The 14,894-nt window shown below is 45.5% G+C and overlaps 1 protein-coding gene across 1 annotated transcript in view; it reads left to right on the forward strand.

Annotated features, from left to right (window-relative positions):
• The window catches only part of LOC311102386 (pleckstrin homology domain-containing family G member 3-like), a 65,903-nt gene that overhangs the window by 35,237 nt on the left and 15,772 nt on the right, over positions 1-14,894 (forward strand). Inside the window, exon 4 of the mRNA XM_084143711.1 lies at positions 11,189-11,694. Coding sequence (XP_083999837.1) covers positions 11,189-11,694 — 506 coding nt within the window. The remainder of the gene's footprint in view (positions 1-11,188; positions 11,695-14,894) is intronic.

Raw genomic sequence — 14,894 nt, forward strand, 5'->3', positions numbered from 1 at the left:
TCCTTATATGAACTGTAACTCAGTAAAATCTTAGAAGTTATTGCATTTTGCGTTTTTATTTTTGTTCAGTGTATATATTCCTTAATTTAAAAAAATATATAGACTAACCTTTCATTTAACACGCAATTTGACATGCTCCTATGAACTTCACATGTTGGTGCCCATGGGTCCTTTTACATGGAAATGACCCTTACCAAGCCTTTAGTATGTGACTGAGCTAAAGCAGGAGGGTGTGTGTTTGACTGTTCTGCCATCACTTGGATTTAATAATATTGTGGATATAAAGTAGGCTACTATGTATGCTATACCTATAGAAGTCTTTAAAAGCTGTAACCTGCAGACCATCCAACAGAGAACCGAGAGGCCGCAGGGAGGTAAACACATGTACATCTTCTTGCAAATCTGCCTCCAAATATTTACACAAAGCTTTGAGTACTCTATGTGGAAATATCTGAGTGTTCTGTGTGTATATGAAGTCTCAATGGTGAAGATGACAAACCCCCCAATGAAAAATCAACTGTTGCTTTGTCAGGGCGTGTTGGTTGTCCTGTGATGGATGTGCATACTGTACATTTCCTAAATATCTCCTGCATCAAAAGCTGCTGAGGAACACTTAACAGTTCCCTCTCATGAGTGAGGAAATGAGTGGTGGGTTCTGACACTCTCAGAGAAGAATGTACACATCTGTCTGAAGATGTCATGTTTTGAATACCTCAGCTCAGTAACCTAGAGTTCTGTGTTCTGTAAAGACCACATGCATCACATTAAACTAGACTCAGGGCATTTTCCCACACACTTCTCTGCTTCTGAGTAATAACAGGTCCAAGAGCAGTTATTTACCTGCAGCTATTGGCTCAGCCAGGGCCTGTAAATGGGCTGTTCAAGGATCCCCCAGCTGACTCTGTATCTCAGGAGAATTGTTGCTATAATATGCTCAAGTATTACTGGAACTAAATGAGGTTTCTCATTGTAAACACTTTTTTATGAGGGATGACATCTGGTCACCACCTGTATTCAGATTTAAGTCAAATCGGTGTGTGTTCTCAGAATTGTGAGGTATCGCATCTGAACGTCTGTTGGGCTGTGTTTACTGACATATTTGTGGCTTGTTTCTCTGTTAGTGAAGGGAAAGGTGCTGGCGTATGGCAGTGTGAGAGATATGAAGTGGTATCATCCAGCAGTGTGGGGGTGGATTTGTGGTCCTCTGTAGCTCAGCTGGTAGAGCACGGCGCTTGGAACGCCAAGGTAGTGGGTTCGATCCCCGGGACCACCCATACACAAAAATGTATGCACGCATGACTGTAAGTCGCTTTGGATAAAAGCGTCTGCTAAATGGCATATTATATTATTATATTATTCACAGGGGTATGAGCCAGTGTGGGATTTGAATCACAGTTGTATCATCCAGTGTGGGGGTGTATTGGTCATGGCAGCGCGGTGGGCAGGCAGGCCTGTGCCAGGGAAGATACTTTGAGCCTCTGGGATCAGTACTAAATGTTTGCAGATGCTGGAGAGACTCTGAGGCACCAGGACAGACCAGACACTCTGCCTTTTTAAGTTCAGTGTGAGTCTGATAATGGCAATACAGTATGTATGTGAGGACTTAAATTCTGAGGTACATGAGGAGATAAATGCCTATGGACAAGTCATTAGCCGTTTTCTTTTTTGCTATTTTGTCCGTCATTGTTTATGCCTGTGATGTACCAGAGATGGAGGTCATCATTGTCCTCTCCGCTAATCCTGCATCTGACTTCCTTATCCACAGAGGCCCAATGGAAACACTGCCCTTCGTCACAGTAGGCTAGCTAATTTAGCGCTAACCTTATCTCCAGACCCACATGTTTACCAGGGCATTTAATTTGCATTCCTTAGCATTGCCTGCTACAACAAAGCCACTCCATGTGTGGTTGATGAAATCCTATGGAGGACCTCAAACCAATGGAGTGTGGTATCAGGCAAATATAGAGTACCTTATATCTTCAGTGGGTAATCCGAGCAGGGAAAGAGAGAAGGTTGGTGGTACTAGGGCTGTTACAGTGACCGTATTACGCCACACCGGCAGAGTCATGACCGCAGTCCCGTGGAGCTCAGTTGGTAGAGCATGGTGCTTGCAACGCCAGGGTTGTGGGTTTGTTTCCCACAGGGGGCCAGTATGAAAATGTATGCACTCACTAACTGTAAGTCGCTCTGGATAAGAGCGTCTGCTAAATGACTAAAATGTAAATTTCCATGTGACCGTGTAGTCAATGTAACTAGGCTTCTCCAAGCTCTGATGCGGCTGATGGTCATTAGTAGCCTACCAAACTTGCTAATTGCCTGGTACTCAGCACTCTATTGTCCCTCTAATCACTCTGACAGCAATGCAAATGGTTCAATCGAAAATCAAATGAAACACTTCATGAGAGCCCATAAACTCATGTTGTGCAACATTTCTATAGGCTATGCAATTGCATGAGAAAATAGTTTTGATGGCCTCTATTAAAAAGAGGAGGATCCCATCAGCTTTCTATTGACTAGGCCTACTATATTTATTTCTCAACTTTCCTAATATTAAGTTCATTGCTTCGCTTCACAACAGGAGTATAGCCTAGCTGGCTGGCATGAAAATGAACCACGGGTTGGTGCATTCACCTTATAGCCAGTGGGATAACCACTTTACAATATGTTTTATTTATTTTTATTTTTTTGGGGGGTGGGGTAAGGGGGGGTAGAATGATTACTTTATCCTATCCCAGGTATTCCTTAAAGAGGTGGGGTTTCAAGTGTCTCCGGAAGGTGGTGAGTGACTCCGCTGTCCTAGCGTCGTGAGGGAGCTTGTTCCACCATTGGGGTGCCAGAGCAGCGAACAGTTTTGACTGGGCTGAGCGGGAACTGTGCTTCCGCAGAGGTAGGGGGGCCAGCAGGCCAGATGTGGATGAACGCAATGCCCTCATTTGGGTGTAGGGACTGATCAGAGCCTGAAGGTACGGAGGTGCCGTTCCCCTCACAGCTCCGTAGGCAAGCACCATGGTCTTGTAGCAGATGTGAGCTGGAAGCCAGTGGAGTGTGCGGAGGAGCGGGGTGACGTGAGAGAACTTGGGAAGGTTGAACACCAGACGGGCTGCGGCATTCTGGATGAGTTGTAGGGGTTTAATGGCACAGGCAGGGAGCCCAGCCAACAGTGAGTTGCAGTAATCCAGACAGGAGATGACAAGTGCCTGGATTAGGACCTGTGCCGCTTCCTGTGTAAGGCAGGGTTGTACTCTCCGAATGTTGTAGAGCATGAACCTACAGGATCGGGTCACCGCCTTGATGTTAGCGGAGAACGACAGGGTGTTGTCCAGGGTCATGCCAAGGCTCTTCGCACTCTGGGAGGAGGACACAACGGAGTTGTCAACCGTGATGGCAAGATCATGGAACGGGCAGTCCTTCCCCGGGAGGAAGAGCAGCTCCGTCTTGCCGAGGTTCAGCTTGAGGTGGTGATCCGTCATCCACACTATGTCTGCCAGACATGCAGAGATGCGATTCGCCACCTGGTTATCAGAAGGGGGAAAGGAGAAGATTAGTTGTGTGTCGTCTGCGTAGCAATGATAGGAGAGGCCATGTGAGGATATGACAGAGCCAAGTGACTTGGTGTATAGCGAGAATAGGAGAGGGCCTAGAACTGAGCCCTGGGGGACACCAGTGGTGAGAGCACGTGGTGCGGAGACAGATTCTCGCCACGCCACTTGGTAGGAGCGACCGGTCAGGTAGGACGCAATCCAAGAGTGAGCCGCGCCGGAGATGCCCAACTCGGAGAGGGTGGAGAGGAGGATTTGATGGTTCACAGTATCAAAGGCAACAGACAGGTCTAGAAGGACAAGAGCAGAGGAGAGAGAGTTAGCTTTAGCAGTGCGGAGAGCCTCTGTGACACAGAGCAGTCTCAGTTGAATGACCAGTCTTGAAACCTGACTGGTTTGGATCAAGAAGGTCATTCTGAGAGAGATAGCAAGAGTTGGCTAGAGACGGCACGCTCAAGAGTTTTGGAGAGAAAAGAAAGAAGGGATACTGGTCTGTAGTTGTTGACATCAGAGGGATCAAGTGTTGGTTTTTTGAGAAGGGGTGCAACTCTCGATCTCTTGAAGACGGAAGGGACATAGCCAGCGGTCAAGGATGAGTTGATGAGCGAGGTGAGGTAAGGTGAGAAGGTCACTGGAGATGATCTGGAGAAGAGAGGAGGGGATAGGGTCAAGCGGGCAGGTTGTTGGGCGGCCGGCCATCACAAGTCGCAAGATTTCATCTGGAGAGAGAGGGGAGAAAGAAGTCAAAGCATAGGGTAGGGCAGTGTGAGCAGGACCAGCAGTGTCATTTGACTTAACAAACGAGGATCGGATGTCGTCAACCTTTGACGAAGTCATCCACAGAGAGTGAGGAGGGGGGGGGGGATTCAGCAGGGAGGAGAAGGTGGCAAAGAGCTTCCTATGGTTAGAGGCAGATGCTTGGAATTAAGAGTGGTAGAAAGTGGCTTTAGCAGCAGAAACAGATGAAGAAAATGTAGAGAGGAGGGAGTAAAAAGATGCCAGGTCCGCAGGGAGTCTACTTTTCCTCCATTTCCGCTCGGCTGCCCGGAGCCCTGTTCTGTGCGCTCGCAATGAGTCGTCAAGCTACGGAGCAGGAGGGGAGGACCGAGCCGGCCGGGAGGATAGGGGACATAGAGAGTCAAAGGATGCAGAAAGGGAGGAGAGGAGGGTTGAGGAGGCAGAATCAGGAGATTGGAGGGAGAAGGATTGAGCAGAGGGAAGAGATGATAGGATGGAAGAGGAGAGAGTAGCGGGAGAGAGAGAGTGAAGGTTGCGACGGCGCATTACCATCTGAGTAGGGGCAGAGTGAGTAGTGTTGGAGGAGAGCGAGAGAGAAAATGATACAAAGTAGTGGTCGGAGTTGCAGTGAGATTATTAGAAGAACAGCATAGTAAAGATGAGGTCAAGCGTATGACCTGCCTTGTGAGTAGGGGGGGACGGTGAGAGGGTGAGGTCAAAAGAGAAGAGGAGTGGAAAGAAGGAGGCAGAGAGAAATGAGTCAAAGGTAGGCGTAGGGAGGTTGAAGTCACCCAGAACTGTGAGGGGTGACCCATCCTCAGGAAAGGAACTTATCAAGGCGTCAAGCTCATTGATGAACTCTCCAATGGAACCTGGAGGGTGATAAATGACATGGATGTTAAGCTTGAATGGGCTAGTGACTGTGACAGCATTGAATTCAAATGAGGAGATAGACAGATGGGTCAGGGGAAAAAGAGAGAATGTCCACTTGGGAGAGATGAGGATTCCTGTGCCACCACCCCGCTGACCAGATGCTCTCGGGGTATGCGAGAACACATGGTCAGACGAGGAGAGAGCAGTAGGAGTAGCAATGTTTTCAGTGGTAATCCTTGTTTCCGTCAGCGCCAAGAAGTCGAGGGACTGGAGGGTAGCATAGGCTGAGATGAACTCTGCCTTGTTGGCTGCAGAACAGCAGTTCCAGAGGCTGCCGGAGACCTGGAACTCCACGTGGGTTGTGCGTGCAGGGACCACCAGGTTAGAGAGGTAGCAGCCACGCGGTGTGAGGCGTTTGTATAGCCTGTGCGGAGAGGAGAGAACAGGGATAGACAGAGGCATAGTTGACAGGCTACAGAAAATGGCTACAATAATGCAAAGGAGATCGGAATGAAATGAACTAAACATCTGGGAAAGCGAGAGAGCGGGGCATCCCTCACTTACGTTTCACTGAAACACCCAAATATAATTCTCCCAACTTCCACCTCAGAAACTATAATTGTTGTAAACTACAGCGGTTCAATGTTTTCTAGGAATAGACTAACTTAGTTTATTCAGCTAGCTAACTTGGTACAGTATTCTTCCGTGAAAACCGTCCAGGGCACCTAGTCATATGACGCCACAGCCAACTAGCGTGCCGGACTCCAACAACACGGTTTAGCACCAATACTCGGCCACAACAAACCACCAGTGTGTCAACACGCCAAGCAGATCATTCGTGTCCATGTCTAACGTTGTGGGTTAGTCCCGACAGCTTGAGCGAGTCCGTCGTCAACTTATTCAGCCAGTTAGTTAGCTAGAATAGTTAGCATACTAGCTAGCCATTGCTTTCTGCCTACGAAGAAACCCGTCCTCCCACGGCACGAACACACAGAGAGAGCCAAGCTAACGTTAACTAGTCACCCATGTCCCGAATTCCCTTGAACGACTCTGGTTACCAGTATGTAAAAACAAAAAACAAATGTAGGTTATAACTACTGTAGGGTCTCCTGAGTGGCACAGTGGTCTAAGGCATTGCATCGCAGTGCTAGCTGTGCCACTAGAGATCCTGGTTCGAATCCAGGCTCTGTCGTAGCCGGCCGTGACCGGGAGACCCATGGGGCGGCGCGCAATTGGCCCAGCGTCGTCCAGGGTAGGGGAGGGAATGGCTGGCAGGGATGTAGCTCAGTTGATAGAGCATGGTGTTTGCAACGCCAGGGTTGTGGGTTCGATTCCCACAGGGGGTATGAAAAAAAATTAAAAATAATGTACGTCTGGATAAGAGCGTCTGCTAAATGACGTAAATGTAAATAACTTACCCCTAGCAGCTACTGTTAGCTAGCCAAGTGCAAAGCTAGCCACTGAATTGACTCAGCCAGTTCGCGTCTGTTCGGTAGGTCGTTCCAGCTATTGTTTAGTAGCTATCCAGGTAGCAACAAGCTAGCTACATTTCGAGCACAGTAGCTACTTACTACCTAACGTTAACGCTTCAGACGAGGTTAGAAATGAGGTTAGAAAAACAGCTGAATGGTAGGCATTATTGTATGTAATTATTGTAGGCAGCTAGCTGGCGTAATTACAGGTACTCTTAGGCGTGAAACAACTATCCACAGTTGCTAATAGTTACCAGTAGCTACCCGCTAGCTAGTCCAGGTAGTGGGTTAGCTAGCTTCGTGCTTCACCGGGCTCAGCCGAATACAATACCTACAATAATTACATACAACAACCCACGATAACTACCTACAATACCTAACTACAATCTAAATACATAGTTTAAGCTTTACTCGACAAAGCTTAAACTATGTATATAAGCCATATAAGCCAAGCTTACCTCCCGCCAGAAAGAGACACAACCTCACCCGACGACAACCCGGTGTCCTCCATTTGCTATTTAAGTGCATAGATTACATGTATTTTTTTCCCCCTGCCCCTGTTCCGAGACTGGTGCATGATAATGGTCCATTCTAAATCAAAACTAATTTCACACATATATTATTTAGTATATGCAAAGATTAAAGCAAGAATAGTCTGATGACTGACAATATTAGCCTATCAATTGTGAATTATATATTATCACTTGTGAATGATGCCCAGCGTGTGCAGTAAGGCAAGAAACAGAGCATGCCTTTTTTTCTCTCGACTTTTTCAAATCATAGTCCCACATCTCATGCAGCCTAGCCTATAGGCCTATATGTTTTGATAAGGTTTGTATCACAACTAAAGTGGCCAAATAACTTCTTAAAATTAAGCACATTCATCTGCTTTACAACCGGTGTAGAGCCTAACTGGCGTACATAGGCGGCGCGTGAGTTTCAAGTTTGGGGGAGATCGTTTTCACCATAAAAATTCGACTTTTATAATAAACATTACATGTATAATCGCACTCGTAGTATCTTTTTGAGAATGTTGTTTTCCCGCTAATTGATTGCATTTTCGAACATTCATAGCCTACTGCTGTGTGTGCATTGCTGCGCTTATAATGTGAAGAAATAGCCTAATTAGTTTATATACATTTGAAGCTAAACATTCTGATCTGTTGCATTGGTAAAATAAATCATGTTAAAAAATGATGTGAGTGGTTGTGTTAATTTGGTATCTATCGCATCCCACAACTGTCCCAGAGAATGTTTGGAATATTTATTTATTGCACAGAAGGACAATTGACCAATGGAAAAGGTCAACTTTTGTACTATGGGTGATAGTAGATTGACATAGGCTAGTGCTTTTGCTGTTCGTTAGGCCTACTCATCTTTTTGGCTGACGATAAGTAAATGTGGACAGTTCTTCTAACATCTTCAATATGTGCCTCGGAATTCGATAAGAAGGACGCGCAGTTGCGTCTGTCTTCACTTATAGCCTAATTCAGAGCTGAGATGGATGCCTGTGAGAAGAACCTGATCACGTGACGGTCATTGGCTAATAAGAATTGAGATATCTGAGAGAGACGTGAGTGAGAGGTTCTTCGGAAAACGCAGCCGGGAGAAGGGAATTATAATTATTATATTCAGCCCAAGGGCACAACGGCCACTGGCCACAAAAGGCATGGATTTTTTTTAGGGGGCATTACGGCCACACTAGGGGGATTCCGCTGGGAAATTCGAGGCATTGTCTGTCAAATTGTGAATGAGAGACTGATGAAGTGTGTACAGCCTATGCAATAAACAAAGCAGAGCTCATGCCTTTCATGCAACTTTTTTCAAATCATCATTAGTCGCATCATGCAGCCTTAGAATGTATTAAAAATCAAAACATATAGCCCAACGTTTGTATCACAACTAAAGTTGCATAAATAGTTCGAAGCATATAGGAGGACCTGTTTCTTTGTTAACCGTTCAACACAGAATAGCCGCATGTGCACACTCCCTCAGAAATCGTTTGGAGAAAACATCCTTTCTATTTTATTCAGCTATGTTCAATTGTATTCTTCATATTATAAAATAATGCCACGGAATTTTAAGCAAATCTTGTCTGCTAAATGAACTATTGTAGCCCACAGCCATATGGCATTGCCAGATCAGGGTCTAACATAAGGACAACTCAGAGTATGCTATTCTGTTCTTCTGAAGTAGACTACATTTTCTTCATATCATGTATCTTTAGACCTGTCTAAAATAAGTAATGGATTTATTGTGAAGGTGTAGGCTATATTACATGGATTTATTAGACTTTCTAAAATGTAGACGTTCCAAAGGTCTGCATCAGTGGCTTGTAGGGTAAGCGTGGAAGCCAGTAGATGCTAAATGTGTTTGGTAATTAACAGTCAATTACCTTCAGACCGTCAGTTATTTGCTTGACAATCACCGGCTGACAATTTCATGACCGCCACAGCCCTAGGTGGCACAGTTAGTTTACTATTGCTTTCTCTCCTCTTATCCCTAGTCCCGGTGCTAGTGCCCTCGGCCTTCATGAGTTACGGTTCCTACCTTACCCATCCCTTACAGCATTTTGATTATTTTATGACCCATCACACTGCCATGGCTTGTCCTGATGTTGATGATCCTAATGTTGAGTCAAACCATTATTTAAGAATTCTGTAAAGAAACGTACTGTATAAAGATTGAATTAGCCTAGGACAGGTCATATAATTTGCACTCCTCTTGTAGAACTGAGCGGCTTTGAGACTTCATTAGGGTTTGTTATTAGACCGGGAGATGTTTGGACTGTCATTACTCCTCCAGTACCTCCCCCCCTTTGCATTGACGTCAGCACAGCAATGCTAGGGAGGGAGAGCGGGAGGGAGGACTTGGCAGCTGGCTCTCAGAGCAGGCGAGGTAGTAATTTTCACAGCCCAACGTAAATGGGGAAAGGAGGAGCTTCTGTCTGAGTAGATAATACAGCAGAAACTCCTAGTGGTCTGGTGACCACTACTCTAAACAGCTTTTAAGAAGTGGTCAAGGTCAACCCTTGCTTGCATGCTCATCCCCTGCTTCCTCTGAGACTTGGCATGCTTGAGTCAGGTGGTGTTGTAGACAAGCCCTGCAGTGGATTGTAGAGGCTGGCGTGTAGCACAGAATGACTGTACCAGCATCCTTGGCCTGATGAGCTCACCCCTGATTCATGGAAACTTTGAGGTGGGTGCCAGGACGAGGAAGGAAACCTGTGTGTTTGCACCTCACTCACTCATACAGTTCACTGGCATCATCCAGCTGACTGTCTATATTTACATTTTACATTTACATTTTAGTCATTTAGCAGACGCTCTTATCCAGAGCGACTTACAGGAGCAATTAGGGTTAAGTGCCTTGCTCAAGGGCACATTTAGTGATTTTTCACCTAGTCGGCTCGGGGATTAGAACCAGCGACCTTTCGGTTACTGGCACAACGCTCTTAACCACTAAGCTACCTGCCCCCCCCCCATATATAACCTCTGTAGAGGGAGAGACACTTGTTTTGTTTCCTGTATATGTTGACTCCACAAATTGACTTAAGACCTCAGATCTTCTTTCATCTCCAATACTTTCTAATAATTTCGTTCTACATTCATTATACCTCAATAAAGGTGAAAGCTTCAGAAATGTTAAAGTATATCACTTTTGTGATACCATCCTTACTATATAGAAAGGCCCTCCTTCATTAGTTCTTCTGAAGTCATTGTGGTCATTGGTGACAGATCACATCTCCAGTCAAATGGCCAGCTGCCCGCGGTGCCTAGTGACAGATCCATGTTATAAGATGTGGGATGTCTGCTAATGAAGCATATTTTATGACTGCCTTATCGATTTCATAAAGAATTTGTCAACACCATTTACTCCATGAAATAAGTCTGTATTAACGCCATCGCTCTGTCCTCACTTGGCAATATCCCTGGCCCAATCACTGCTGTGACCAATAAGGGGTTTGTTCTCCAGAAGGCTCAGTTTATTGGTTTCAAGTCCAGTGGCAAGAATATAATGTAGTTTTAAATGGTGCAAAATGCGTTTGACCTTTTTACCTTCCAAATACTTCCTGAAATAAACCACACTTACTTCATGTATTTGGGGAAAGTTTGTGGGGAACATTCCCCATCTGGACCGGAAGGATGTGAAACTGAATATGAATTCAATTTCTCTTGATTTGAGAAGTAGCTCAATAAACAAGACCTATAAACAAGACTCTGGTTCCCACTCCCCTATTTTCTCCCGATCTGTTTTCCCTCCATTTTTCTAAGCCAGTACCAGTCAGGTTGGGTGGAGGAAATGGCTGGGTTTTCCAGAGAATGTGGAGCGCTGTAATTGGGGCAAGTCAGTACTGATTTGAGAAATCCCCTTCAAAGTAAAGCACTCATCCTGGGAGGCTGAACACTGGGTTCATACTGTCATGGATCATTAAACACTCATCTGTGTACAGAATTTGATTCAATGGATCTAAAATGTATTGTAAGGTCCCGATAACAATCTTCTTGATCTATTTTCTGCCTATGAACCCTGCATACTAACTCACTTTTCTCTTCTCTCTATCAGAATCTCCTCGGTTGTACTCTGCCGTCTCCATCAGTGGTGGTCATGTGCGACCAGACGGCTACAGCCGGCTGTGTGCTGACCCTTCGGAGGGAGAGCGTCCAGTGAGTCTGGTGTCCACTCTGTCCTCCGGCTCCTCCAGGGACAGCCACAGCCTCTACGGCAGTACCACGGCCCTCCCCTCCTCCACACCATCTCCCCCCAGTAGAGAGGACATTGACCTGGAGCTCAGCCCTGCAGAGGGAGCCAGGGAGCAGCCACAGACCCAGCTGCAGGGCCTCAGCCAGGGGGGGACCAGAGACAAGTGGCGGGACCACAGCCAGACCAGGTCCCAGTGCAACAACACCACCACCTCCAACAGGAGGGCTATTGTACCTCAGACCCCAACCTCGCCCTTTGCCACTGAAGCCATGGCGCCCAACCCCAAGCTCAGCTACGTTGACCGTGTGGTCATGGAGATCATTGAGACGGAGCGCATGTATGTCAGGGACCTTCGCAGCATCGTGGAGGTGAGTAGCTTTGAGCGTTGCGTCCATTCAGTTCTAGTTAATAGGACAGAGGCTTGACCTGAATCTATGCAATAGTATAATATAAATGTAAATTATATAGTGTAAGTTAATAGGTATTTCAGAGAGTGTTTCTCTTGGAATGGTATGTAGCAATGACTTAATGTCTGTACCTCCCTATATGGAAGTGATTTACTGGAGTTGGCCAGAGACAGTAAGGAATGGGCTTCACAGTTTTTAGAGAGCAAATAAGGTTCTCCATTTTCCAAGTGACTGCTTGCCTTGTAGCACGTGTCTGGTACCTATAAAATCTTCTAGGGTTGATTGTTTTACCAGGATCTAGTTTGATTTCCTGATGAGACAGTTCCCTGTGTATTTTGTAACTGGCATTTTCTTTTAAAAGGCATTTTCACAGTGGTGGAAAAAGTACCCAATTGTCAAAAGTAAAGATACCTTAATAGAAAATGACTCAAGTGAAAGTCACCCAGTAAAATACTACTTGAGTAAAAGTATTTGGTTTTAAATATCCTTAACTATCAAAAGTAAATGTAATTGCAAAAATATACAAGTATCAAAAGTAAAAGTATAAATAATTTCAAACCGCCTTATATTAAGCAAACCAGAAGGCACAATTTTCTTGTTTTTTATTTATTTACGGATAGCCAGGGGCACATGACAACACACAGTATGGATGACCAGGGATGTTCTCTTTATAAGTGTGTGAATTTGACAATTTTCCTGTCCTGCTAAGCATTCAAAATGTAACAAGTACTTTTGGGTGTCAGGGAAAATGTATGGGGTAAAAAGTACATTATTTTCTTTAGGAATGTAGTGAAGTAAAAGTTGTCAAAAAATTGCCTAAAAAACGACTTAAGTAGTACTTTAAAGCATTTTGACTTAAGTGCTTTACACCACTGCATTTTCATAATCGGATAGAAAATACCATATAGCCTGTAAAACCAGCAGATTAGGATTGTGAAGTGGCTGATACGTTGTTAAGCTGATGTATGTAATGCACTCTATATGTTTACATTACTGTGAATGCATACAGCTCTGAGACTGGGATCTCGCTATCTTCTCACGTCTTGAGTTCTAAAGCAGAATCAGGGCTAGGACCCAAAGCACCTCTTTCAAGGAAGAACCTCTCCCCTAATGAGCTTGGTCAGAGATATGAACGGATGCGCCTAACATCATCTCCTGGTTGTGGGAAATGGGACAGAGATGATTCTTCCACTCCGCAGTCAAGTCAACTGACCTGTTATCATGGCTGCTGGCTTTGTAGTCTGAAAACAACTGCCAACTGTGCAGATTGATCAGCCTCACCTATTGCCCCCTTCAGGTCGGAGTAATTCTCCTCTTTGGATTAGTACTGACAGGAGGATGGCGGCTTGAGAGCCCTGTAACGTACAGATTATAATGTCTTAAACACATGAAGCAGACAGGTCAGAGGTAGTGTGTTACTGGCTCTCCTCACCTTGTCTCTGTGTGGCTGACTGTGCTGCTGGCGCCTGGCCTAGGAGGTATTGAAGGGAGTTCTGCTCTGACCGAGCTCACGCTGCTGCAGCAGCAGCCAGAGTAATCACACAGTCCTGCTCCTGACAAACACTCCCACAATGCCTCAGGACTTCCAACTAACCCTGCCTAGCTGCCTGCTTTATTGCGCCCTAAACTAGGATACGGAGCCTTCCGGCCCCTTACAGGCAACAGCCAACACAAACACAGCCATCACAATGCCAACTGAAGAAACATAGCTGAGTAGCAAATGTTTTTCCACATACTTTTGTGGTTGGGGAAACTCTTTGAACAATCCCAAATCTAAATTCAGCATTTCAATGACTTGCTCTGCAGTGGCATCTTGTTGTGCAAGTTACAGTACCAGGCTCTCCCTTTCCATTATGTAAAACTTGTCACTTCAGTGATGTATTTGATGCATCTGTTTTGGTTTTGTCCTGCTACTGTCGCTTATGATGATGGCATTACACACGGGAAGCTGTTCGTGTCTGCTCTACGCCAGATAAACTATCCAGGAACATGCCTCTCCACACCACCTACTGTGTGTCACATCTGGGGAAGCAGAAACCTCCTTCTCTCAGCTCTTAGAACAGCTGTGTGACACAGGTGGAATCACACCTCCACTTCCACCTCAACAGATGTCCTGAAATGCTGAGGGTCAAAATCTCTCATTTTGGAGTACTGCTAGGATCCATAGCCTTCATTCCTTCCATTTCTCACTAGGCCATCTCTATTTCATTACATGTGCCACTTATGACTGCCCAGATGTCACTCTAAATGCCTCTTCCCCTCCCCCAGGGGTGCACTACCCTTTTATGGGTTACTCACCCATAACCACAAGCCTAGACCTAACGTTGTGCTGACAGTCTGATAGCAGGCTGTACATATGTTTGCAGGCTGTGTGTGGTCAGTAGGGGGCCTCTATGGGGGCCTCAGTGTGGCTGGTGTTAGTGGTGCACAAGAGTGGGACTGTGAGACGCCCTGCTAAATGCCATTCAGCATTGTTGTCACTGGACGGGAATGCTCCCACTATGAAATGGTTTAGTTCAGTGTGTGGTGAGAAGTGATGACTACTTTACTCTGCACTGACGGGGCTTGGGGTCTGTGTGCACGTGTGTTCGCATATACAAACAGTCGAACACTAAGTTTGTGAGAGGAGTAGCATCAGCCATTCCTGGCATATACTGAATGGCTAATGTGCCTCTGTTTTTAGTTTATATTAATATCTACTCCAGAGTAGTCCTGCAGCCCGATAGGAGAGGGGCCATGGGAGGAGAACACTGTGTGCTGGTCTGATGGACTGGGTTTTACAGAACTACTGCCAGAGGGTCAAACTGCCCTCCAGTAACAAGGAATAAATCCTTAAAAGGACCATTGAAACATTACATCAGAACCACTTGGATTTGAACACACTGATCCTGAGTCATACAGTGTTGTTGTAACGGACAGCAGATAGGCATCATCCTATGTGGTCTTTTTGAGCCTGGTCATAAAAAGTGCAAACAGGATGTGCAATAAATTGAAACAACATTGAAGCAGAATCCACCACGAGCTAACAGCAGGAGCATATTAAGTTCTCTATACACAAGCTCCCTCTACTGGAAATAATCTGAAATTGCAGTTTAGACTGAAAATATACACAGCGCACACACACAAAGTATATTTGGTTTTTCGTAGGGCAAATTGTACCT

Source organism: Coregonus lavaretus, assembly GCF_964263955.1.
Source record: "Coregonus lavaretus genome assembly, chromosome: 27".
NCBI classification, from domain to species: domain Eukaryota; kingdom Metazoa; phylum Chordata; class Actinopteri; order Salmoniformes; family Salmonidae; genus Coregonus; species Coregonus lavaretus.